At 41.0% G+C, this 27,667-nt stretch overlaps 1 protein-coding gene across 1 annotated transcript; it reads right to left on the bottom strand.

Annotated features, from left to right (window-relative positions):
• Positions 1–23,204: 23,204 nt before the first annotated feature.
• On the bottom strand, positions 23,205–26,923 carry LOC132502480 (mitochondrial import receptor subunit TOM22 homolog). Its single transcript, XM_060118357.1, has 4 exons — positions 26,865–26,923; positions 25,315–25,369; positions 23,691–23,995; positions 23,205–23,332 (listed from the first exon to the last, which is right to left on the bottom strand). The coding sequence occupies exons 1-4, from the start codon at positions 26,921–26,923 to the stop codon at positions 23,212–23,214; spliced, it is 540 nt and encodes a 179-aa protein (XP_059974340.1). The 3' UTR covers positions 23,205–23,211.
• Between the last annotated feature and the right edge of the window lie 744 nt (positions 26,924–27,667).

The raw sequence follows: 27,667 nt of genomic DNA, 5'->3' as shown, positions 1-27,667 counted from the left end.
AGCACTACTCCCCATCTCCAGAATTTTTTCATCATTCCAAATTGAAACTCTATACCAATTAATAATAACTCCCCATCACCCTCTCCCCCTGGTCCCTGGTAACACTAATCCACTATTCTTTATGGAGTTGACTGTTCCATGTCCCTCATGTACAAGGAATCATACAATATTTGTCCTTTTGAGTATGGCTTATTTCATATAACATAATGTTTTCAAGGTTCATCCATGTTGTGGCATGTGTCAGAAATTCATTTCTTTTTAAGGCTGAATAATATTTCATTGTATGTAAATACCACATTTTGTATATATATTTATTCAGTGCTGCTGTGAACATTGGTGTACAAATAGCTGTTCAAGTTTCTGCTTTCAACTTTCTGGGTATATATCTAGAAGTGGCATTACTGGATTATACGGTAATTCTGTTTAATTTTTTGAGGAACCTTTTTTTTACAGCAACTACCATTTTACATTCCCACCAGCAATGCACAAGGGTTCCAATTTCTCCACATTGCTAACACTTGTTATTTTCTGTTTGCCCTGTTTATTTTATTTATTTATTTATTTTTTGGCGGTACGTGGGCCTCTCACTGTTGTGGCCTCTTCCGTTGTGGAGCACAGGCTCCGGACATGCAGGCTCAGCGGCCATGGCTCATGGGCCCAGCTGCTCCGCGGCATATGGGATCTTCCCGGACCGGGGCACGAACCCGCGTCCCCTGCATCAGCAGGCGGACTCTCAACCACTGCGCCATCAGGGAAGCCCCCTGTTTGTTTTTATAATAGCCATTCTAATAGGCGTGAAGTCGTATCTTATGGTTTTTATTTGCATTTCCCTAATGATTAGTGGTGTTGAGCATCTTTTCATGTGCTTATTGGACATTTATATGTCTTTTTTGGAGCTCTTTCCATGTCCTTTGCTCAGTTTTTTGTTGTTGTTGAGTTGTAGGTATCCTGTGTATAATCTAGATATAAATCTTTTATCAGAAATATGATTTGCAAGTATTTTATCTTATTCTATGGGTTGCCTTTTTACTTTCTTGATAGTGTCCTTTGATACACAGAGTTTTTAATTTTGATGAAGTCCAATTTATGTTTTTTCTTTTGTTGCTTGAACTTTTGGTGTCATATGCAAGAAATCATTGTCAAATGCAGTTTCATGAAGATTTAATCCTATTTTTTTCCTCAGAAAGTTATACTTTTGGCTCTTAAATTTAGATCTTTGATCCATTTTGACTTTTCTTTCTTTTTTATTTTTTTTTGTATATGGTGTCAGATAAGGGTCCAACTTCATTCTTTTGCATGTGGATATCAGTGTGCCCAGAACCATTTGTTGAAAAACTATCCTTTCTTCATTGAATGGTTTTGGCATCCTTGTTGAAAATCATTTGACCATATATTTGAGGGTTTATGTCTGGGCTCTCTATTTTATTCCATTGGTCTGTATTCCATTACCACACTGTCCTGATTATTGTACTTTGTAGTAAGTTTTGAAATCAGAAAGTGGGATTCCTTTAACTTTGATCTTCTTTTCAAGATTGTTTTCGTTATTCAGGATCCCTTGCAACTCCATATCAATTTTAGGATGAACTTTTCTATTTTTTTCAAAAAATATTACTGATTTTGATAGGAATGGCATTGAATCTATAAATTGCTTTGGGTACTATTACCGTCTTAACAATATTAATCTTCCAATCCATGAACACAAGGTGTTTTTCCATTTTTCTGTTTTTTTCTTGCATTTGTTTCAGCAATAATTTGTAGTTTTTAGTTTTATAAGTCTTTTGCCTCTTTGGTTGAGTTTATTCCTGAGTATTTTATTGTTTTTGATGTTATGATAAATGGAATTGTTTCCTTAATTTCTTTTTTAGCTTGTCTATTATTATTGTATAGAAATGCAACAGATTTTTGTGTGTTGATTTCATATCCTGCAACTTTACTGAATTTAGTTATTAGTTCTAACAATATTTTTGTGGAATCTTTAGGGATTTCTACATATAAGGTCATATAATCTGTGAACAGAGATAATTTTACTTCTTCCTTTCCAATTGGAATGACTTTTATTTCTATTTCTTATCTAATTGTTCTGTCTCGGACTTCAAATATTATGTTAAGTAGAAATGGCAAAGGCAGGCAGCATCCTTGTCTTATTCCTGACTTGAGGATATTCATTGAGAGTTTAACAAAAAAACCATAAAGATATTTTGAACTCTACTTAATGATATACATGCTGAAGTGTTTAGAGATGAAGTTACTGATGCCTGCAACTTACTTTGAAATTAGTCGAAACATAAAATGGACTGACGGATGGATAAATATGTGACAAAGCAAATATAGTAAAATGTAAACAGTACAGCTCCAGGTGGTGGGTATATGGGTGTTCATTGTGCAAGTCTTTCTCCTTTTCTCTAGTTTTGAAATTTTTCACAATAAAATGTGAGTCAAATTTTAGAGATAAAGTTTTCCCACTTTTTACTGTGAAAAATTTACCTCTGAAATGTATGAATTAAGAAGTCAAGATGCTACTTCTATGAGAGTAGAACTTGAGTACTGTGGCCACTTGCCCACCTAACCGCCATTGCTCTCCTTCTCTTTCTTCCTGACCAAGCCTGACTCCCAAGAAAGGCTGAAACTGCTGAGGTAGCTTTCTAGCCTCCACTGCAGCTTGGAATGTCCATGGAATCCAGCTCTGGCCAATGAGATCTGAGAAGAATTCTGCCAGGGGTAGAGTCTCTTCTTCATAAGATTTTTTTCTGGAGTGAAAAAAACAGAATCATAAACAAGACTCCCTCACCCCCTCGGGCTTTTCTGTGCATTCTGCCTTTGACCTTGGTAATGGGAGGTCATGATACCTGGCACTTCAGCAGGCATCTTGAGCCCATGAGGTTTTCTCTAACCTGGGGAGAAAAGCCAACAGGATGATGGAATGAATCATGGAAAGAGCCTGGGTCCTCAAAGGCATCACTTAGTTGTTGAACCAAGCCTGCAACTTCCTACTTCCAGGTTCATGTTATGTGGAATAACTGAATACCTTTAATTAAAGTTGTTGATAGTTCAGTATTTAATTTACAACTAAACACATTCTAAAAGATACAACTTTAAAAAATATAGTAGCTAAGTTCATCTTAGTTTCTTAGATTAGAATAAACTAGTTTCCTGTCTAATGCAGAAACTCCTCCAAGAACTTGTCTGACAGGTAGTGTTAGAATCAGCTGCTTAAACACTTTCAGGGAGAAAAACATCACTATTTCCTGAGCACTCACTGAACTCCTCTGATTGTTACAGGGCTCTTCTAATATGTTAAACCAAAATAAACCTCATTACTACTTTTACCCTTGGGTTCCTGGGAACAATCCACAACAAGCTACCTCGTTCACATTCCAAATATCTGAAAATGGCTCCTATATATTCCCTTTGTATCACTGCTTAAGGATATAACATTCTTAGTTTCTCTACCATTTCCTATAAGACATTGCTTTTTAAATATTTTGACATCCTGTTCACCCTCAAGTTTACACTAGTTTTTTGTTTTTTGTTTTTTTTGTGTGTGTGTGGTACGTGGGTCTCTCACTGTTGTGGCCTCTCCCGTTGCGGAGCTCAGGCTCCGGACGTGCAGGCTCAGTGGTCACGGCTCATGGGCCTAGCCGCTCCATGGCATGTGGGATCTTCCCAGACCGGGGCATGAACCCCTGTCCCCTGCATCGGCAGGCGGACTCTCAACCAGTGCGCCACCAGGGAAGCCCAGTTTTTTGTTTTTAAATAGACCCCAGATGAGTCTAGCTAGAATATGAGAGACTAAGGTTACTTAGCTTAATCTAGGAATGTTATCAAACATCTAAATCATGCTTTTGCTTCTGCAATCTGGCCAGTTCTCTTCTCTCCTGTATTCATGAAATAGGTACTTCTTAACCTAAATGCAATTTTTCTAGTTAAAATTCTTCTTATGGTTTTAAGTCACGTTCTAGCCCCTGCAGTCTTTGTGAACCTTGCTGTGTTATTCATCATATAAGCTATCCCTCCCAGATTTTTGACACCAGTTTATGAAATAAGCATGTCTGATAGCTCTTCACCAAATTTAACCTTCAAATATAAAACAAGAACCCCAAGGTACATCACCAGAAATTTATCTCCTGTTTTTCTTGTTGTTGCTGCTGTTTTGGGGGGGTTTTTTGGCCGCGCGGCTTGCGGGATCTTAGTTCCCCCACCAGGGATGGAACCTATGCCCCATGCAGTAGAAGAACAGAGTCCTAGCCACTGGACCATCAGGAAATTCCCGATTTCCAGGTTGATGTAATCAATGAATACTCTTTGGGTCCTGTTGTTCAATCAGCTGAAATAGTATAGAGGGTCATTAGCTGAGCATAATTAATGCTGAAAACAACCACTTAAAGCAAAATCATCTAAAACAGAAAAAAAACCATTAAATCTTGAAAATAATGTTTTCTTGGAATTGATCTTAAAAAATAAAACCCAAAATTTTGCAAATGAATTTATTTTACTTCAGAGTTAACAAATTTTCAGTTATGACTGCAATCATGCATTAATTCTGAGAATGAAAAAAGAATGGATCAATTCTGTTATTTTTTAGGAGGGGGTGGATTTTCTGACAAAACTGTATGATAGCAAGATGTGACAGCCTTTGTTTTACTTTTGACATTCAGATGACAATCATAAAGACTGTTATTTCTGAAAAAATATTAGAAGGCTTTAATAATTTTCCAAAGGTCCCTATTTTCCCTTTTATATTAAAATAATTCACTTCTGTGGTCCTTTGATGTCTACATGAGTTTTTTTCTTCCTCAACTAGTCTGACTCTTCCAGATCCTCCTTTGTTTTTTATTTTGGGTTTCATTCAAGCAATTCTGTGAAATCCTACTTCTTTGCAAGATTTATAATTTCAGTTTGCAATTGACTTGAATTCCTGCAAATAAGATAGCTATTAACAAGGGTTCTGGATCCAGCTCATCCTGGTTGAAATCCTGCTCTTTCACTCAATTGACCTGGAGCCTCAATTTCCTCATCTGTAAAATGGACTCATAATAATATTTGCCTTATAGAGTTTTAATGAGTATTTAATGAGTATTTAATGAGTGAGTTCATATAGGTAAAGCACATAAAAGAGTGTCTGGCACATAGTAAGCATTCAATACCGTAGTACGTATTTTTATTCTTATATTGTACAAGAAGATCAGCCAGCCATCAACAGACAAAGAAATTGATGCCTTGGGCTGAGACAGATGCTGATATAAAGTGATTTCGTGAGCTGAATAGTGTCCCTGAGACTTCATATGTTGAAGTCCTAAACGCTTGTACCTCAGATTATGACTATCTTTGGAGCTAGGGTTTTTTTTTTTTTTTAGTATTTACTTGCTTTTTAAAAAATTTTTATTGGAGTATAGTTGATTTACAATGTTGTGTTAGTTTCAGGTGTACAGCAAAGTGAATCAGTTATACATACACATATATCCACTCTTTTTTTTTTAAGATTCTTTTCCCATGTAGGCCATTACAGAGTATTTAGTAGAGTTCCCTGTGCTATACAGCAGGTTATTATTAGTTATCTATTTTATATACGGTAGTGTGTATATATATATTTTATATATGGTAGTGTGTATATACGGAGATAGAGGCTTTAAAAAGACCCTTCTGGGAAGTTAAAAAGAGGTCATTAGGGTGGGGTCTAATCCAATATGACTGGTGTCCTTATAAGAAGAGAATAGGACACAGATACACGGAGAAAAGATCATGTGAAGACACAGGGAGAAGACAGCCACCCTCCAGGCAAGGAAAGAGCCTCAGAAGAAACCAGCTCTGTTGACACCTTGACCTTGTACTCCCAGCCTCCAGAGCTGTGAGAAAATACATTGCTGTTGTTCAGCCACCCAGTCCATGGTGTTTTGTTATGGGAGGCCTAGCAAACTTCCACAAGTGGAGAGGAATATCTGAGTGCGACAATCCTACTTTAAAAACTCATTAGTTTTGAAAGGTTCATTAAGTATTTCTGTTACGGTCATTTTCCTTCCCTTGCGCCCTTTCACTGAGGTTTCATAAGATGAATGCTGGAATCTGGAGCAACCTGGAATCACAGTCCACATTTCTCTGTGATCCACCAGGATGTCATGAGAGACTTCTGGCAAATGTTTTGCTAAAATAGTCCTTCTGACTATGATTTCTTCTTCTTCCTCTAGTCGAATGCTACAGAATGGAAACAAGGTTGTTAGGGGCGAGCTCAGATTTCAGGGAATGAAGGAGAGGGCCTGGCCGTCACCACTTTCTTCAATAAACACGTACAAAGCCCCTTTAATCATCCATTCTGGGGCTCTGCGGAGGCTCCGCATTAAACTTAACCCGTGTGCGGACCCCTAAGTCACCTTTCCTGTTGTGCTGGAAAATCTGGAACTCATTGACCATCTCCAGTCTTTGCCGTCTCTCCGTTCCCCTGACCCCTCCCATTCGGATAGTCCTGTGATCACATCTGCAAGTTCTTTCAGGGCCCTGGGGTGTCATTTATCTAAACGAACAGCGCTGCCCTCATTGTAAGCAGCTAGACGCTCCCTGTGCGTCTGTCTTGGTTTGAAGATCGTTCTGCTTGAGAGAGAAGACAAAAGCATTATCATTTGTGCTGTTTTATCACACACACTGCACTTTTCTTCATTTACATTGATCATTTTTCTTTTTTGTCTTTCCTGGTTCTGTCAGTGCAAACTTTTATTCACTGTCACAAATATCCTTTATACTGCAAAAATCTCATTAAGTAGATATCAGGTTAACGCGAGATATACTATCCAGAGCTGCAATAATTCCGCTGCGGACTATAAGATCCATTGATATGATACAGTAATTTGTATTACTATAAATATACTCAGGAATTTCAAATATAGTTCTATTTTTTCCCTACTCCTTTAAGTCTTGAACTAATCCGGAGTCTTTGTCATATATTACAAACAGTACTTTTAAAAATGTAAGTATTCGAAGTAATGAATGTCATGTACTAGGTCATACCATGTTGTTCATCATTAAATGATGCCAGTTTAGGAAGGTATGTACTTCTTTCCCTCCATGCATCTTGCACAGTGAACATGCTTCCACACTGGTTTAACCTAGACCCCTTCCAATGGTTCATCTATCAGATCCCCTAGATATCAGAGGCGGCCTGTAAAACTGTACACATTGGTCCCCTCCAGGACCAAGCCAATGGAAAACCTGCATTGCTCACCTGAGCCCCAGCTCCCCAGGGGATGGAGTCCTGCTACCTGGCACTGATGCTGAGGGCTCCTCTGCTACCTGCAGTGCCTCTCCCCTCAAATGGAAGAAGTTGTGCATGTTCTCCAGTAAACTTTCCCATTTGGCTGTGGCATCTCAGGCTCACTGCAAGGAAGGGGGGAATGGGGAGCAGGCTAAAAGGAGAGAGACCCTTTTGTCCCTGCTTCAACTTGAGGAGATTCATTGCTTTTTTGTATATTTGGCCTCCTCGTAAGATTTTGTTTCAAGAAGGCCTTCAAGATAGTTTGTAGTAGGGACTTCCCTGGTGGTGCAGTGGTTGAGAGTCCGCCTGCCGATGTAGGGGACACAGGTTTGAGCCCCGGTCTGGGAAGATCCCACATGCCGCAGAGCGGCTGGGCCCGTGAGCCATGGCCGCTGAGCCTGCGTGTCCAGAGCCTGTGCTCCGCAACGGGAGAGGCCACAACAGTGAGAGGCCCTTATACCGCAAAAAAAAAAAAAGATAGTTTGTAGTAATAAGCAGCTCTGGAGGCTGCTCACATCTGCCCCTACCAAATGTTCCTAGGTTTAGCGAATAAAAATACATGATATCCAATTACATTTGAATTTCAGACAAACAACAAAAAAACTTTAGTATAAGTATATCCCACATATCACATGGTGTATACTTACACTACAAAAACCCTTTTTAGTACAAGTATGACCCATATATTGTATGGGACATACTCATATTAAAGAATGATTGGTTGTTTATCTGAAATTCAAATTTAACTGTGCCCTGTATTTTATCTGGCCGTCCAGGCCTACTCCCAATGAGCCGACAGTGTACACACTGTATAACTGACCCCTCTGCGGGGATTGACCCTTTTGCCTTTAGCAGCAATTCTTCCCTATTCAGACCTCAATTTGTTGGGCTGTGTCCCTCAGGCCCAGCCTTTGTCATACTCCACTCCCAACCGTTGTGTGAGGACAGCCCAGCTCCAGGACTCACTGACCCAGCTCACATTGAGGTTGATAATCAGAATGAAAGGCTCCCTTGTGGGCTGACCAGTCAGGGCAGACTTTCACCTGTATTGATCACTAGAAATGACTACACATCAACACTTGCATTTCTCAGTTGGGGAACAAAACCAAAAGGGGTTTCTACCATAAATGGTCTTGGCCGAGACTGGTCTACAGCTGGTTGGTATTAGGGGTTGGCGGGTGGTGAGGGCTGGTAAAATACCTGAGGTGGGAGTGGCCTCAGGTTGAGGGAAGAAGGGGATGTGTTCTGCCATAGCTGTGGATGAAAGGAAGGATCTAAAAAGTGGCCTGAAGAAGGATATTGTCTAAGATACCAAAGACACTGTGCTTCTAATAGTTCTCATCTTTTCTCGGCACAGGGTGACAGAAAGAGCAAGTGGAGTCAGAGTCAGGGCTTAGAGTTACCCCAGGATCTGCTGAGCCAGGTACATAACCTCTCTGACCTTCCTCCCCCATGTGATAGGATGCTTGTGCCTGTCTTGCTGGGTTTTTGTGGGAATTAAATGAAATACCACTTAAAGTTGGGTTTCTGTCTGTTTCCTTCACCCCTTTCCAAAATTAAATTATTTTCTCTGCTCTAAATAAAACAAAACAAATATGATTATGGTTTGGAGAGAATAAAGTGAGGAGAAAAAAATCTAGAAATATTAACATGAAAGAAAATTATATAATTTAATTTAAAAATATTCTGGTTAGGCAGGAAAACATGGGGAGATTTCTGTTTAAAGACAGAACACACACATTCACTGCTTCTCCTTCCAGAAACACCACCAAAATTATGGCCAAGGGACAAATGAAAGCCATGAACCAGCAGAACAAAGAGAACAGGAGGGAAGATGACAGCAACAAAATTTTGGAAGGCAGAAAGCAGAAGACAGAGTGGTGAGCTGACTTAGCCCTCCACAGAAAGAAGCCTGCTTTTCTGGAAAGAGCACCAGACAGCGGGGAAAGAGGCAGCACTGGTCTAAGTAAAGGAGAGCATGGGGACAGAAGCATCACATCCTGAAAAATAAGAGTTATTATTCTGAGATGGTGACCAGAATAGAGGCCTGAGTCCAAGTCTTTTAACCTCTCTGCACTCAGTTTCCTCACCTATAAAATATAAATTATGGACCCTAATGTCCTGGATTGATTGCAAGGAATAAATATGGCCAGGTGTGTGTAAAGGTTTTCTAAATTTAAAACACCATAGAAATGTAAGGAATTTATTAAGTGCATGAGGCAAAATGCAGCATAAGAAAACTAGCTACCAATAAACAGCTGGCTCTTTGATTTTGTTTGCAGCCCCTCAGAAAACTTGAACCTAAAATCACTGCCATGCAGAGATGCCAGACCTAGTCCCTATGGAAAAGAAAACATTGCTTCCTCTCACAGGGCACTAAGCTACTCCTATGAATGTTCGTGGAGTTTGAAGCCAAGCTAGCGTTTCATGGTGTGTGCTGGGTACATGCCCAGAGTGTGCCGGCAGATATGTCCTCAGGTGCCTCCTAGGCCATCTTGCCTAAATAACACACAAAAGTGGCCAAGTCTGGGCTTCCCTGGTGGCACAGTGGTTGGGAGTCTGCCTGCCGGTGCAGGGGACACGGGTTCGTGCCCCGGTCTGGGAGGATCCCACATGCTGCAGAGCGGCTCGGTCTGTGAGCCATGGCCGCTGGGCCTGCGTGTCCGGAGCATGTGCTCCGCAGCGGGGGAGGCCGCAATGGTGAGAGGCCCACGTACCACAAAAAAAAAAAAAAGTGGCCAAGTCTGTGGCATAGTTAACAACGCTGTATGAATTTCAATTGTCTGATTTTGATAATACACTATGGTCATGTAAGATGTTACCATTGGGGGAAGCTGGGTGAAGGGTACCCAGGAATTCACTGCACTATTTTTGTGACATCTTGTGAGTTTAAAATTAAGTTTTTAAAAAAAGTTTAAAGATAAAAGTATCCAGACCCAACCAGTGCCCCAAACGAAAGAACCCAAACTACATCTGGAATGTTAGAGGGGTGTGAATCCTACAAGAACACTGGATTGTACTGCAAGGAATTGCAGTATCAACACCCTTATAGGCTACTTGTTTTTGCAAAGAAGGAATGGTCTTTCACCAGAGCCTTTTCCCCCCAAACATTTGTTCAGTATCTCCCCTCAAACTACTATTTTATGTCTGCCATTAAGAAAAATTACCAGGTACATTCATCTACCTTGAAGAAGGAAATGAGTAACGTCATTTTGCTTACTTTCCAATAACAAAGTAGGAAATCAGAAGTCCCTGGGTAATGTGAAAAAAAAAAACAACTTTATTTTACTTAAGAGATGCCAAGGAACATCCCTGGTGGTCCAGTGGTTAAGACTGTGCCTTCCAATGCAGGGGGTACAGGTTTGATCCTTGATCGGGGAACTAAGATCCCACATGCCCTGCAGCCAAAAAACCAAAATATAAGACAGAAGTAATATGGTAACAAATTCAATAAAGACTTAAAAAAAAAAAAAAAAGAGAGAGAGAGAGATGCCAAGACTCCTTGTGCCCCTGAGCATGGTGGGTGGAGGAGTTTCCTGCATGCAAAGTCACTAATGCAAGATGCATTAGCCCTTAGCTTTAGAAGTTCCACATTTCTTGGCACCAAAGGGCCATGAATAATCCTCTCCACTCCCCTTGACTATTGGAGGCCTTTCAAAATATTTCTTAGCCCTCATCCCCCCTATACTTTGATCCTGTCAGGGAGAATGCAAGATATCAAGTTGTTTATACCCTAGACTAGCTTCAGTGTGTCTCCAATGTCAGTGTACAGTAGAATCACCTGTAAAAATACAGATTCTCAGGTCACACGCCTGGAAATTCTGACTCCATAGATGTGGGCTGGAGCAAATTATCTCCAATATTGACAATTGACAATATTGACTATAGGTCACACTGTGAAAATCACTGGCAGAGGGTAGGTACTTGCCTATAAAAGATAAAGAAAATGGCTGATTATATACAAGATTGAATTAAAAGACAATATGAAAATCAAAGGGTTTGACATGAGCATTGAATCGTTAAGAAATGAGAATGTGGGCCTCCCTGGTGGCGCAAGTGGTTGAGAGTCCGCCTGCCGATGCAGGGGATACGGGTTCGTGCCCCGGTCTGGGAGGATCCCATATGCCGCGGAGCGGCTGGGCCCGTGAGCCATGGCCGCTGAGCCTGCGCATCCGGAGCCTGTGCTCCGCAACGGGAGAGGCCACAACAGTGAGAGGCCCGCATACCGAAAAAAAAAAAAAAAAAAAAAAAAAAGAAATGAGAATGTGACCATGGTTCATTGACTCACATTTTAGATTTAATATCCCTGCAGTAATTAATCATTTAAGATTAAAATTTTTGAATGGTTCAGTTATTTTCACTTGTGAGATAGGGCATCAGTTTTTTTTATTTCAATCAGCCTAATTGAGACAAAATGAAGAATTCCTTAGTGGTTTTTTCCCCCTTAGTGGGAAGTATTTGCATCTAAAGTGCACAGATTGAGTTCTTTTTAAAGTATCAACGAGTAGAAGAATAGAAATGGGTTAATGTACAGACTTGCTTAGTCCACATAGGTTGTGATTATTAAGGAAAGTTCAAGGAGCAAAATTGCATTTTAAAGCTATTTTTTTTTATTGCTCCAACCCAGTTTATATTTCCCTTCCTGAACAGCATTCATTTTAGCATCTCATTTACCTTCCAACTTGGCCATTTATCAATTTTTCAAGTACAAGACTTTTATCCTCAGCAGGACTGTGAGTTCTGGGCAGAGCAGAATCATACCATTCTCCCACATGCTTTGCATAGAGTAACTGTTCAATAAGTATTTGTTGTTTGAATCCATGAATAAATAAATGTAGATGAGCAGTCAGTCAAACCACCTTCACCAAATAAAACAGCTTGGAAGCTAAAGGAATGTATCCTAGAAAGAGCACTGAATTTAGAATCAGCCGAACCCGTCTCTGCTTCCTCCATCTGTAATCTGTGATCCAATAGAAGTATAATCCCTATCAAATTACCAATGACATTTTTCTTAGAACTAGAGCAAAAAAATTTTTAATTTGTATGGAAACACACTAGAAATATAGTGCAAGCTACTAACACAGGCTGCCTATGTAATTTAAAAAATTTAATAGCTCAATTTTTAAAAGTAAAAATAAACAGGTAAAATAAATTTTAATAATATATTTTATCTTATCCAATGTGTCTAAAATATCATTCATCATATAATCAATATCAACTATTACTGATATATTTTACGTTCTTTTTTTCTTATTGGTTTTGAACCTGACGTGTATTTTACACCTGTAGCACATCTCAGTTTGGACTGTTCAAGTGTTCGTGGGGCTGGTCACCATCGTGGTGGAGAACTCAGCTCCAGAGGCCTGTTAACTATGAACAAGCCTTGATTTCCTAATTGGGAAAATTGGAATAGTACCTCCGTCATACGGCCTCTGTGAGGATTAACTGAAACAATGGGGTGTGAAGATGTATGGTGGCGTGTAACACAAAGGCTAATTTCTTTGCTTATGCTACACATCCACTGAGCAGAGTGGGGATTCTTTTTTTTAAGATTTTTTTTTTAATTGAAGGATAGTTGATTTACAATGATGTGTTAGTTTCAGGTGTATAGCAAGGTAATTCAGTTATATATATATATATATATATATATATATATATATATATATATATATATATATATATATATATATATATATATATATAATACATATATATTCTTTTTCAGATTCTTTTCCATTATAGGTTATTACAAGATATTCAATATAGTTCCCTGTGCTATACAGTAGGTCCTTGTTGTTTACCTATTTTATACATAGTAGTGTGCATCTGTTAATCCCAAACTCATAATTTATTCTTCCCTCCACCTTTCCCCTTTGATAACCCTAAGTTTGTTTTCCATGTCTGTGAGTCTGTTTCTGTTCTTTAACAGAAGTTGAGGGAATTCCCCGGTGGTCCAGTGGTTAAGATTCCGTGCTCCCAATGCAGGGAGCCCGGGTTCGATCCCTGGTCAAGGAACTAGATCTCTCATGCTGCAACTAAAGAACCCATATGCCCCAACTAAAGATCCTGCATGCGGCAACGAAGATCCCGTGTGCCACAAGTAAGACCTGGTGCAGCCAAAAAAAAAAAAAAAAGTTGAGTTCATTTGTATCTTTTTTTTAGATTCCACATATAAGTGATATCATATGGTATTTGTCTTTGTCTGGCTTTCTTCACTTAGTATGATAATCTCTAGGTCCACCCATGTTGCTGCAAATGGCATTATTTCATTCTTTTTCATGGATGAGTAATATTCCATTGTATATGAGTAATATTCCATTATATATATATACATATACAGACACATACCACATGTTTATCCATTCATCTGTTGATGGACACTTAGGTTGCTTCCATGCCTTGGCTATTGTAAATAGTGCAGCTATGAACATTGAGGAATGTGTATCTTTTTGAATTATGGTTTTCTCCAGATATGCCCAGGAGTGGGTTTGTTGGATCATATGTTAACTCTATTTTTAGGGTTTTTTTGGTTTTTTGTTTTGTTTTGTTTTTTTGGTACGTGGGCCTCTCACTGCTGTGGCCTCTCCCATTGTGGAGCACAGGCTCCGGACGCGCAGGCTCAGTGGCCATGGATCAGGGGCCTAGCCGCTCCGTGGCATGTGGGATCTTCCCGGACCGGGGCACGAACCCGTGTACCCTGCATCGGCAGGCAGACTCTCAACCACTGCGCCACCAGGGAAGCCCTATTTTTAGTTTTTTAAGGAACCTCCTTACTGTTTTTCATAGTGGCTGCACCTACTTACATTCAGGGTGGGGATTCTTAAAATTTCTATTATGTCCTTTTACATTTGGGGGGCAAAGTAGGTTATGTAGCCACACCTAAACTTTAGTGGGAGTGAAGAATTGCAATCCTACTGTGCATCTGATAGGTGGACAGCAGGAAATACTTGATGAACATCATGAAGGACTAAATCAGAACAATTACTCTAATAAGCATTTTTACTAACTTTCTGAAGAACTCAGTTCTGTAGTCCATTCTACCCACCAGAGATAGCATTTTAAGCAGGGTTTTCCCCCATGTTCGTGTAGGGGGCTAAGGGCGGGGGAACTACATCAGACATCTGAGGGTCTTAATACTGTTGTGCCTTTGCAAATGCTGATACTGCCTGGAACAGTCCTCATGGGTCCAGAGCCAAGTCAAATGCAACTTGCTTTGCTGGTTTTGTATATTGATCTCTCCCAGGTGCAGGCACTGCTCACTGCTGGGATACGGCAGTGAACAAGCAGATCAAATCGCTGTCCTCAAGGACCTCACTTTCCTGATTTCCTCTACAGAATGAGGTCCTTCCCTCCTAAGTGGCTCACTTTTATTAAGCTGACTGCAGGACAGCCACTTGCTGAGATGTCTGATAAAAGAAATGTTCACATATTGAGATAGTCATTCTGGTTTATGCATGAGTTAACTTGAATTTTATGCTAACTAAAATAGCCTGTAGCCTATCATATGTGCATTGTACATCTGCTTTAATTATTTAAGAAAAGGGCACACTGATCAGAAGTCAAGAATGTCCATGTTAAAAATAAAGATTAAATGCCCCTCTTCCTGGGACACCAATGCTGGTACCCCTTTGATGATAAGACTCCATTTACAGGTGCCAAGGCCATGCTGACTTGCTGTGTATGTGCCGGTCTGTTCTTTCTTTTGAAACACTGAAGAAATGTAACCCTGAATTGTTTAATGTTCCTTCTTCTGACAAGATACAAAACTGTGCTGAAAACCCTGCTTCTCTGGAGCTGCTTCTCAGCATAATCTGGGAAGACAGCGTCCAGGCTAACCCTTAGTTTGGCTCAAATAAAACTGTTTTCTAGTCCTATTATAGATAGTTTATTTATCATTTTTATTGACACGTCCCTCTCCCTCTCTTCCTTGGAGCAGGCTGAGAGTTACTCATCTTTAGCACTAGCCTCTTTCTATGCACAGAGCTTGAAGACAAGGTTGTTAAAAAGTCAGCCTCTGAAACAAAACTTCCTAAGTCAACTCATAAGTTTGGTGTAAGAGCAACTCCCCTGGGAGGAGCCTGCTGATCGGTGTCCTCTGAATCAAGGGCTGACGACCAGGATATATTATAACATAGATACATGATTGATAGAAATGGGGCTGGAGAGTGAGCGCTGAGAACCACACACAAGTGAGAAAGCCACTGCATCTGACAGGCTTAGAGATGCAGAACGTAGGGTGGAACAGGTTTGTCATCTGTGAAATGGGAATGATACCCACCTGTTGGGCTGTGGGAACTAAATGAGAGAATCTTTGTAAAGGACGGCACCTGGTACTGGTGAAACCCTGGGCTAAATCCACTTCACCTGTCTTCACTATTCAAGGTCCCCCAAGCGGCATGTAGCCTAAACAATGTTTGCCCGAATTGTTTTCCAGGAACTTGGAGTCAGCTGCGTCTAGTTCACGTTGAGCCGGTTAAGACTGGATAGGACCACCGACCCTCCAACTGGGCTTGCGCGCGTGTCCGCACGGTGACCTTTTGAACGTGCAGCCGCCTGTATACTCTTTACGCATGCGCAGAACGACAATTACCTTACTTTTTCCGCATCACGTTTCTCCGTGCTCCCCATGCTTGCGACTGTCCTGCTGCTTTATTCTTTCTCCCATAAATACCCCAGCCCCTCGCCTTCAGGGAGGCAGATCTGGGATTTGTTCTTCCATCTCCTCGTTTGGCTGCTTTGGGAATAAATCCTCTCTCTGCTGCAAACCTCGACATCTCAGCGTTTTGGCTGCTGAGCGTTGGGCAAGATGAACCTGGTTCAGTAACAGTGGTAAGAACTCAATATATTATTATTGAAAATTTTTTTCAGTAATTATAAATAATGATTATTATTGGTTTGGGCAACCACCTCCTACCCTATGTGTTGACAGCTCATTTGGCTGAAGGTACTTAGGCTACTTGGAACTGGGTTTCTATGCTGTTCTAGTCACCAAACTGGGAGAGAGTGAATCTGAGGATGTTGGCATTTGGGGAAAAAAAAAAAAAAAGGCACTCTGATGACATCGTCAGGGTCCTGATGTCCAGATTTGTCTGAAGTTGGAGACATCTTCGACATCCAAATTCCAGGAAGCTTTTTTTGGACAAACTACTTTGAACTGGGTTTTAGTGCACATAGCAGAGTCACTGCCAACAGCATGCTGTCCAGGGCGCAGTGTGCCCAAAGCAAAGAGCCTGCCTAGCTGTCCATATCCTTGTATTTTCTTTATCCCTCAAAGCCTCCTTGGGGACACAGCAACTGAACTCCTCTTTTACGGGGCTTTCCTGTTGCTGCCTGAGCCCTCGATTTGCACCTGGAAAGACTCTCCCTGTACCGCCTGTTCCTGCATCTCAGATGGTCCATCGTGAAGCAGAGGTGCTATGTGAGTGGTGGCCTTGATCCTAGGATGCTCCCCCTCTGGATCAGAGGTTACCCCCCTGTGTTTCAGCCTGCCTGCTGTGGGCACATGGTGATGACTCCCTCCCAAGCAGGGGGCTGTATTGTACACCAGACATTTATCATAAAATTTCCCTTTTTAGGACACCACCTTATTATATCCGGAGGTCCCCAAATGATTAACAGAATATTATTCTTCTAACTGTAACTAATGAGAGAGTGGTGGGGCATTTTTTGGAATAAAACACATAGGCATGGAGTTTTCTCTGAGCTGAGTTCACAAAGGCTGTTGGATTTGAAGATTTATGCTTGTTAGATAAATACTCCTTAAAGTGAGTATAGACTTCTGATCATTCTTTCACCAAGGAGAAAATTGGACCCAGAGGTCTGAAGGGCCCTGTTTCAGTTCACAAGAGTTTACTTACATTAAATGTTTCCCTGGACACTGTCATGGGGGCCGTAACTTCCTTCTGCCCGCATCTCTGTCTTTGAAGGAACCGCCTCTCTTTACTCAGTGCCCCTGAGGTGACCCCAGGAGGGGGAGGTACTACAGGCAGGGTACACCACCCACCAGTAACGGTGATTATAAAGGGGGACCATGAGGCAGGACGTACTGATTTCACAAGACCGCGTCATACCACTAAACTGAAGTTGGTTTAGACTTAGATCAATTAGGTTTTTATGTTCGTTTCTAGTACCTGCACTATATTCAGGCTTCCAATTTACATTTTAGTGACTATTGCTAGGATTATTTATGATGATTTAGGAAACAGGATCTGTTTACTTTAGGGGTTTGATTCTCTCAAACTGAAAATGCTATGTTCAGAATTCTGAGAGACGGGGCCAGGAGTTGTTTACAACAGGGAGTGTAGAATTTGGAGTGGGGAGGGATGCTGCAGCTTTCTATATCTTAATTGTGGCGGTGGTTACTATGGTATGCCTTTGTCAAAACTCACAGAACTAAATACTGAAAAGGGTGAATTTTACGGTCTGTCAATTATACCTTGAAGAGGATCAAAATATGCCACTTTGGCATAAGGATGATTTTTAGCTAAAGACTTCTTTGAGAATCAACAGATGCAGGAAGAGTTCTTGCCCTTCCCTTATCTGCCTAGAAGCAGGGCATAAATTTCCCTTTGTGAAGGTGTCTTCCTCCCCTCCACCAGAAAGAGAAGAGGGGCTCTTATCACTGTAGATGAGAAGTTGGCACTGAGATGCATAAACATACCTTACTGAAAATAACCTTTATCTTCCATTATTTGCCCCATATAGTTGCTAGTTACTTGTCCATGATTTATCACCCCTTGAAGCCCAAACCCTCTTTCCCTTCTTAAAAGGGTGTATAAGTTCTGAGTCTAATCACTTACTTGAGTTTCACTGCTTTTCTGTGCATGTGACTATTAAATTGTTTGCCTTTTCTCCTGTTAATCTGCCTTTTGTTGGTTTAATTCACAAGTCCCTGCTTACTGAACCTAAAAGGGTAGAAGAAAAGTTTTTCCTTCCCGATGAGCTCAATAAAAAAATTAAAGATAAATCCCCCCCAACTCTGAGAAATTTTGTGTAATACTAATAATTGTGGGTAAAGGAAAAAAGATCACAAATCAGCATGCTCAGTTTGATCCTACAATGGACATCTGTGATTTGGATTTTCCCAAAACCCCCTTTCCCTCTGGGAGTCTGCTTCTCCCTGAGTCTGTCAGAGATGATGCCTCTCTCTCTCTGGTCAAAGGGACCCTAACTGAGCTGATAATAATAACCCCATCCCGCTGGTAACATACCTGGAGAAGGCATATGACTCAAGCAGGGCCAAGAAGAGTTCATGCCTACATTTATAAATAGACAGTGGAAGAAAGAGGTCTTTTTTTCTGTCCTCGTTACCATTCCCTACTATTTTATTTTATTTTATTTTATTTTTTACTGGTTTATTTATTTATTTAGGCCACGCCAGCAGGCATGCAGGATCTTAGTTCCCCAACCAGGGATTGAACCCGTGCCCCCTGCAGTGGAAGCACAGAGTCCTGACCACTGGACCACCAGGGGAGTCCCCACCATTTGATTTTAAAACAGAAGCACAAAACCGGTTTCTGCTACCATTCCTCTCTTATGCTGAGGGGAGCCATCCCGAACTGAGCTAAGAATCACTGTGCCTGCCGTAGGCTTTGCCCACCCTCAACCTTTGCCCACCTCTGCCAAACTCTGGTCTTACACTCCCAACAAGAATCTGTGAGAGTTCTAGTGGCTCCATTTCCTCACCAACACTTGGTGTCATTAGAACCAAAATTTGTGCCAATTCCACCAGCATAAAATGGAATCTTCGGTTTTTAAATCTGTGTTTCTCTGGTTACCTTGAGGCTGAACATCTTTTCATACATTTATCAGTCATGTAGGTCTCCTCATCTGTGAATCTTTACTCATGTCTTTTGCTTATTTTTCTGTGGATTATTTGTCTTTTTCTCAGACATGTAGGTCTCCTCATCTGTGAATCTTTACTCATGTCTTTTGCTTATTTTTCTGCGGATTATTTGTCTTTTTCTCATTAATTTCTGAGATTTTTTTCAATATATTCTGTGTACTCATTCTTTGTAAGCTAAATATATGGATCTGATCTTATCCCATTTTGGGCTTGTTTTGTTTTATTTTTTTAAAAAAATACATTAAATATTTTTAAAAATATCTTTTTGTTGAACAGAAGTTTTTAAAATTTTAATGAAATCAAGTGTATCACTCTTTTTCTTTATGGTTTATGATTTTATTATCTCAAGTAAGAAATTCTTCTCTATTTTTTTCAACAATTTAAAAATTTTAGGGGGAGCGGGATAAATTGGAAAATTGAGATTGACATATACACACTACTACATATAAAATAAAATATTTATTTACAATAGCCAAGACATGGAAGCAACCTAAATGTCCATCAACAGATGAATGGGTAAAGAAGATGTGAGACACACACACACACACACACACACACACACACACAGAATGGAATATTGCTCAGCCATAGAAAACAGTGAAATAATGCTGTGTACAGCAACATGGAGGGACCTAGAGATTATCATAATAAGTGAAGTCAGTCAGAGAAAGACAGATATCATATGATATCACTTACATGTGGAATCTAAAAAAATGATACAAATGAACTTATTTACAAAACAGAAACAGACTCACTTATATAGAAAACAAACTACTTATGGTTACCAAAGAGGAATAGTTGGGGGGGAGGGATAAATTAGGAGTTTGGGATTAATATATACACACTACTATATATAAACTAGATAAACAACAAGGACCTATTGTATAGCACAGGGAGCTCTACTCAGTACTCTGTAATGACCTATATGGGAAAAGAATCTAAAAAAGAGTGGATATATGTATATGTATAACTGATTCAGTTTGCTGAATAGCAGAAACTAACACAACATTGTAAATCAACTATACCTAATAAATTTTTTTTATTTAAATTTTGCTTTTTTTACATTTAGGTTTAGTTCACTTGGAATTCACTTTTTGTATATGGTATGAGGTAGGGACTTGTTTTGGTTTGCTTTTTTAAATTTCCACATGGATAACCAACTGTCTTAAAAATATTTATTTAAAAAGTCCATATCCAGGGCCTCCCTGGTGGCGCAGTGGTTAAGAGTCCGCCTGCCGATGCAGGGGATACGGGTTCGTGCCCCGGTCTGGGAGGATCCCATATGCCGCGGAGCGGCTGGGCCCGTGAGCCATGGCCGCTGGGCCTGCGCGTCCGGAGCCTGTGCTCCGCAACGGGAGAGGCCACAACAGTGCGAGGCCCGCATACCGCAAAAAGAAAAAAAAAAAAAAAAAAAAAGTCCATATCCAAAAAAAAAAAAAGCAAATAAGGACTTCCCTGGTGGTCCAGTGGTTAAGGCTCCATGCTTCCACTGCAAGGGGCACAGGTTGGATCCCTTGTTGGGGAACTAAGATCCTGCATGCCTTGTAGTGCGGCCAAAAAAAGAGTCCATATCCTGTTGAAGGAGCCTTCGTGATATTTATCTGTACTGTCACCTCTATCGTTATTAAGGTCCCTAATATGTAGGTTCTTTATATGTAATATTTTATATATATATGTAAAGATACTTGCATTAATATATATTCTTAGTTGAATCCTAATCTATATAGAACTTGGCATCAGGGAATGGAGTGTGGCAGGCATCAGACCTGATTGTGGAATTGGGTGAGCTGGGGGTAGGCTGGAAAGTACTGGGGGCCCCAGTGTTCTGGGCTGGGAAGGTGGCCTTCCTTGGCACATGGGAGCAGGACTGTTGGTTAAACTGAGGCCTGTTCTATATGGGGACTAGAGCATTTGTGACATTAGTAGGAAAATCTCAAGCTGTTGCATTCATCTTTAGCCTTCAGAAAAGAGCTACAGTAAAGACACACATTTAGCTGAAGGAGGATCATCTGAAAGAAAAGAGGGAAGAAGTCACAGAGCTTTCCTTACACATGTCCTTTCTGCCTGCAGAAGGAAATCCAAAATTGTTGCATATCTGGTTGTCTGAAGCCTGCCAGAATTTGAAAAGCCAAATTATCTGTCAGACTAAAGGGAGGACCCTGGAGGAGTTATCGGAAGATAAAGCTGGATCCCAGGAGCCAGCCATCTTCCCATCCCCACAGCTCCCCTCCCATAGAGGATGACTGCACTCACTGTGAAAACTCAATTCCAGTGCAGCCTGGGAGCATGGACCACATTTTTGACATCTTCCCGCCCAAGATTATCATATTCGTTTCCTATTGCTGCTGTAAAAAATTGTCACAAATTTAGTGGCTTAAAACCACACAAAAAGGGGCTTCCCTGGTAGCACAGTGGTTAAGAATCTGCCTGCCAATGCTGGGGACATGGGTTTGAGCCCCGGTCCGGGAAGATCCCACATGCTGCGGAGCAACTATGCCCATGCACCACAGCTACCGAGCCTGCGCTCTAGAGCACGCGAGCCCACAACTACTGAGCCCGCGCACCTAGAGCCCGTGCTCTGCAATGAGAAGCCCGCACACTGCAACGAAGAGTAGCCCCCACTCGGTGCAACTAGAGCAAGCCCATGCATGGCAGTGAAGACCCAACGCAGCCAAAAATAAATAAAAATAAAATAAATAAATTTATTAAAACACACACACACACACACAAATTTATTATCTTTTATTCTGGAGGTCAGAAGTCCAAAATGGGTCTTGCTGGGCTAGAATCAAGAGGTTGGCAGGGCTGCATTCCATGGTGGAGGCTCTAGGGGAGAATGTTTCCTTACCTTTTCCAGCGTCTAGAGGCTGCCCATATTCCTTGGCTAATGGCCCCTCTTCCATCTTCAAAGCCAGCAATGGCAGGTCAAATATTTCTCACAATGTGTCCCCCTGACACTGTCTCTTCTGGCTTCTAATTTTAAGAACCTTTATGATTACATTGGGCCCACCTGAACAACCCAGGATAATCCCCCCATTTTAAAGTCACATGATTAGCCACTTTAATTCCCTCTTGTCATGTCACCTAACATCTCACAGTTTCTGTGGATAGGATGTGGACATCTTTGGGAAGTTGGTATTCTGCCTACCACAGTTATTATGTTGAATTTTTTTATTGCTTCATGACACTCCTGTAAGGAGTGCGTGCATCATCATTTATTTAAAATTTCCCTTTCAATAAACCTTTTTTTTTTTTTGGTTGGAATCATTTTTTCATATTTAAATAGAAAAAGTGAGCACTGACTTTTTTTTTCTTTTAGACACACACGCGTCTGTCAGCCGAAATACGCAGAGGAAATGAGCTCCTGCTCTGTCCTCCACAGTCCCCGTCTGTGATCGAAGCTGTTGCCGACCTTCCCTCCATCCTTTCCAACATACACAGAAATTCACAGCACAGCTGTAATGCATTTTATCTCATGTGCACTTCCCTCCCCAACATCCCCATTCTTAAAAACCAAACAGTCGTTAATGGTCAGGGGCACATCCTTCCCGATGGCATCAGTTCCTACCCGACAATGGGATAGTGAGGAGATCTTCCGGCAGGAGTAATTTAGTGAAAGGGGTGGGATGGCCAGAGCTGGAGTAACCGTCTGCATTGCTGCACTCTGGTATCAGAGTGAGGACAGAAGAAATAAGTCAGGACAGCATGGAGGGCACAGTTGCAAGTGAGGAGTCTCTCCACGAGACAATGTGGGGAGAATTCTCCCTACCAGGCTTAGATAGATCAATGAGCCAAAGTTTAAAAAATAAAAAATTAGGGCTTCCCTGGTGGCGCAGTGGTTGAGAGTCCGTCTGCCGATGCAGGGGACACGGGTTCGTGCCCCCGTCCGGGAGGATCCCACGTGCCGCGGAGCGGCTGGGCCCGTGAGCCATGGCCGCTGGGCCTGCGCGTCTGGAGCCTGTGCTCCGCAACGGGAGAGCCTACAGCAGTGAGAGGCCCGCGTATCGCAAAAATAAATAAATAAATAAATAAATAAAATTAAAAAATTTCCAATAATCAGCAGTTCAAACACTATTGAATTTTCAAACTTCTCCCACCAAGACAGGTCAAACATAGCAGTAACAATCTAGTTCTTTCCAGGAAGTGAAGGTAGAGCCCCGGGCATTCCTCCTGACAGCCCTGAATTAGGCCCTAGAAGTATCTGCCGTTGCTTCAGCTGGAACTTCTCAGTCCCAAAGACGACCCGGGGGCTTCCCCGGGCTTCCCCGGTGGCGCAGTGGTTGGGAGTCCGCCTGCCAATGCGGGGGACACGGGTTCGGGCCCTGGTCCGGGAGGATCCTACATGCCACCGAGCGGCTGGGCTGTGTGCCGCAACTGCTGAGCCTGCGCTCTAGAGCCCGTGAGCCACAACTACTGAAGCCCGCGCACCTGGAGCCCGTGCTCCGCAGCAGGAGAGGCCACTGCAGTGAGAAGCCTTCACACCGCAACCAAGAGTAGCCCCCACTTGCCACAACTAGAGAAAGCCCGCGTGCAGCAATGAAGACCCAACGCAGCCAAAAATAATAAATAAATTAAAAAAAAAAAAAAAAAAAAAAGACGACCAGAAAAACCAGGATCATGAGGGAAGTGGTTCCAATCCACAAGGCTGCCCTGGAAAACCTGTACATTTTTTGAGCCACGAAGAGGGAGAGATCAAAAGTGGCTCCAACCGCGGACTGGACCCTCTCCGACAACATCTCCATCAGACCCCACAGTCTCTCCGACAGAGTCTCATCTAACTCCTCGTCGTCTTCCTCCTCCAGCTCCTCCTCGGGCTTCTCGGCATCGCCTTTCGGAAGCAATTCTTTCGGGGACAGGGCCACCCCAGGGCCGGCGGCAGCGGCCTCAATAAACTTTTTAGGTTTCTTTTCCTTTAATAAATGATACTACAACAAATACCTTTATAAACATAGTTTTATATCGTGGACTTCTCTTTGGTATTGTTTGAATAAATTATGAGACTGTTATGACTTTTAACACATACCTATATTATTGGCTGAAATAACTGTGCTAATTTAATATTCCTATATAATATGAGAATATCACTTCAGTAAACCTTTATTGACACTCGCTTTTAGCATTTAACATAGTTTTCATTTTTATTTATTATTTCTTAATATATTAAAACAATATGTTATTGGCTGAACAATTTTCCATATTGTAAGTTTTAGGATGGGAAGGATTTTGGGCTTGTTAAGCACTTCTGCATCTGTAGCACCTAGCGTGGTGCCTAGCACTGCAGTAAGTCCTCAGTAAATAATTGTGGAGTGAATGAGTAGCAGCACATAGTCAAGTGGTTAAGAGCTTTCAGGTCATACAAATCTGGTTCATGTTTCCAAGTGCTTTATACATAGTGATTTATTTAATCTTCGCAACAGTCCTATAAGGTAGGTACAATACTATTATTGGCAGAGTCCCCATTTTTCTAATAGGGAGACTAAGGCACAGAAACGTTAAGTTGTTTTCCCAAGGCCACACAGCAAGTAAATGACAGATCAGGATTTAAGCCCAAGTTCTAAACTCTAGTTCCAGAAGCAATGTTCTTAACACTGCACAGCTGCTTGGATATACTGTGTCTACTGCGTAGGATTGTTTTGACAAGTAATACAAATAAAGTGCTTCTTTGCCGAAACAGTGCTTGACATATAATCTAGCACAATAAGTTTTTGCTCTTTTGTTATTCATATTACTGTTATTATATTTTGTAGATAGTCTATATCATTTGTCCATTTATATTATATTAGTTACTATATATTAGTATAATATATATTCCAATATATTATTTCCATTATATATTATGTCCATTATATTAGTTTCAAAAAGCCTTTATTTTTTATGTGGGTTTATATAATAAAAAGTTATTTTTATTTAAGATTTCCATATATATATGTGTGTGTATATATATATGTATGTATGTATAGTTTTGTTCTCACTAAAACATGGGATGCTGTGAACCTCGACTCTTGTCTCTGCTCTATGTAGACTGTAATAACATAATATTTGAACAGTCTGCCCCTTGTGATTGACACAATCCAAAACAGACCTGAACAGGCAAAGGCCACAGTTTACAGCCAGATGTTCTTCATTGCATAACAATGTGAATGCACTTAATGCCACTGAATTATACACCTAAATATGGTTAAAATAGTTAATTTCATGTTTATTTTACCACAATAAAACAAAAGCATACCTTTCCAAGCTTAAGTGGACCATAAAAGAGCAGGATTATAGATTCATAAGCATCTCTAGCAGAAACAAATTTTCTAAAAAGCTTAAAAAGTTTTCGTAGTGAAAAAATTCCCTGTGTATCCAGCAGTGGTGTCGTTAAAGTAGAATCTTCTCTTGCAAATGGTTTATTTTTTCCTAATTTCTCCATGCATTAAGAAATCAATACCTCCCCAACCCCCTAAAAAAGACAAATGTAAGGTGGGTACATGGGCCATTTTCTGAAATTTGTGATTAAATGTTTAAGTAGTCAGACTATTAAAATAATTACAAGAGTTTGTACAATTGCTCTCATGACTCAGCACTTAACGGATTTCTCATGCATTGCCTGCAGCTCAGTCACTATGTTAGACGGACATCATACTGTAACAGAAAATAATTGTCTCCTGTGTCAGTCAATGAATCATTCAAGTAAGTAAACAGTTACATAACCAGTCCCAGTAGCGGTCACTGCTATTCACTGAAAAATCATATAATACTGATTTAGAAGAAAACTTTAAGGTCATAAACTAAGATTATTCATTCGGAATACAACTTATTTTTTAACACTTCCTCTGTACTTCATCACTTTTGATCATCTATTTAAAACCTGTGGACCAGTATTTTATGTTATACAGACTACTTTAAGGACAACAGGTGGCTGTTAAAAGCATATTAAGATTTTTAAGAGTCTATTTGAGCAAAAATCCAGTGAATCAGGCAGCACCAAACCGGAAGTGTTAGGAGCACTCCATGGACAGGAGCTGGGGGGCAAGACTTTTACAGAGAGGATGGGAAGCAAAGCAGGGAAATTACTGGTTGGCTACAGCTTTCGGTTGCCTTATTTGGGAAAGCTTTGTGGGCTGTTTGTGATTGGCTATCCTTAGGTTTCGATTTCTTAACCTTGAGGTATTTCAAGCTTAGGTTTTGGTTTGCTTACTGGACTTCTGAGGCAGTAAAGCCATCTTGAGCTACTGGCCTCCCTATTTTATTAATTTAACATGGATGATGATAATCTTTTAAAATACCAATTGTCAGAAATTGTTTCTATAACTAGCAACACTAAAGTAATTGATATTGGATGGGAAAAGTAAATCATGGGATAAATTATCAGAATTTTCCAAACTATCCAGGGGTACTTTAAAAAATAATAAATAAAAATGCTATATATTAAAACACAGTAATTAAATACTCTTCCCAGTAAAAAGGAACCAGGGGTCGCTGGCTGATTTCAGGTTTGGGGCAGGGAAAGCACAGGGTGGGCCTGAATCATCTTCATCTTACTGTTTCAGAAAGTAAGAAAGTGTTAAAAAAAAATGCTTGGGTGTTACTGAACCAAACTTGGGCGGGCTTGCCCACTGCCCTGCGAAGCCAGTTTATTGACACTGGGTTGTGTTGAAGGGAAGTACAGCATTTGTTTGCAGGGCACCAAGCAAGGAGTACGAGCAGCTCATGCTCAATGGACCTGAACTCTGATGGTTTTCAGGGAAAGGTTTTTAAGGGCAACATTTAGGGTGAGGGCTGCAAGGGGCATACCTTTCTTCTGATTGGTTGGTGGTGAGGTAACTGGGTGATGTGTCAGGAATCTCAGTCATCAACCTTCTGCTTCCAACCAGTCTGGGGTCTATGTGCTTGAGTTCAGCTTGTAGTCACCAACCTCCACCTGGGGGTGGGTGGGGGGGTCTTAGTTCCTTAAACACACCTTAAAGATGTGTATTTGATTGTTGTGTATGCCCCTTGAGAAGGAACTAGGACTCTGTTTTATTGCTCAACTGTTGTCATTACTTTTCTTGTTTAACTGCTTTTCCTTTGTTTCTGCATTCCCTCACTTCCCTAATTAGTAACAGGTTGAGTCTGAACTTTGGAATTGAGGAAGGCCTAAGAGACTACAGCTTTTTTCCACAAACAAGAAATGAGGAGGGGCTTTTGTACCTGGGAGGGCTCCACAGTTTTGGATAGAGAGGTTAATCATAAACTCGGCAGGGGAACTTGGTTTTAGGGGGGACAAATCAAAAAGCATAGGCGTCTCCTAAAAGAGGCTTCTACTGGCCAAGTTGGGATAGTTTGAACATCTAAAAAATAAGGATGGGGCCTCCCTGGTGGCGCAGTGGTTGAGAGTCCGCCTGCCGATGCAGGGGATACGGGTTCGTGCCCCGGTCTGGGAAGATCCCATATGCCGCGGAGCGGCTGGGCCCGTGAGCCATGGCCGCTGAGCCTGCGCATCCGGAGCCTGTGCTCCGCAACAGGAGAGGCCACAACAGTGAGAGGCCTGCGTACCGCAAAAAAAAATAAATAAATAAAAATAAGGATGGCCACGGATTAAAGCAAATTGAATTGAA

The sequence above is a fragment of the Mesoplodon densirostris genome, chromosome 15, assembly GCF_025265405.1.
Source record: "Mesoplodon densirostris isolate mMesDen1 chromosome 15, mMesDen1 primary haplotype, whole genome shotgun sequence".
Taxonomy (NCBI): Eukaryota; Metazoa; Chordata; class Mammalia; order Artiodactyla; family Ziphiidae; genus Mesoplodon; species Mesoplodon densirostris.
Note: the sequence above shows the minus strand (reverse complement) of the source record. Positions and strands in the feature narration are given on the sequence as shown.

Excerpts from the sequence above, each read along its gene's own strand:
- LOC132502480 (XM_060118357.1), bottom strand. The coding sequence starts at position 26,923 with ATGACTGAGATTCCTGACACATCACCCAGTTACCTCACCACCAACCAA. Across the intron at positions 25,370-26,864 it reads ACCAACCAATCAGAAGAAAG|AGATGCTTATGAATCTATAA; the intron begins GTATGCCCCTTG and ends TGTTTCTGCTAG. Across the intron at positions 23,996-25,314 it reads GTCCACTTAAGCTTGGAAAG|GAAAAGAAACCTAAAAAGTT; the intron begins GTATGCTTTTGT and ends CATTTATTAAAG.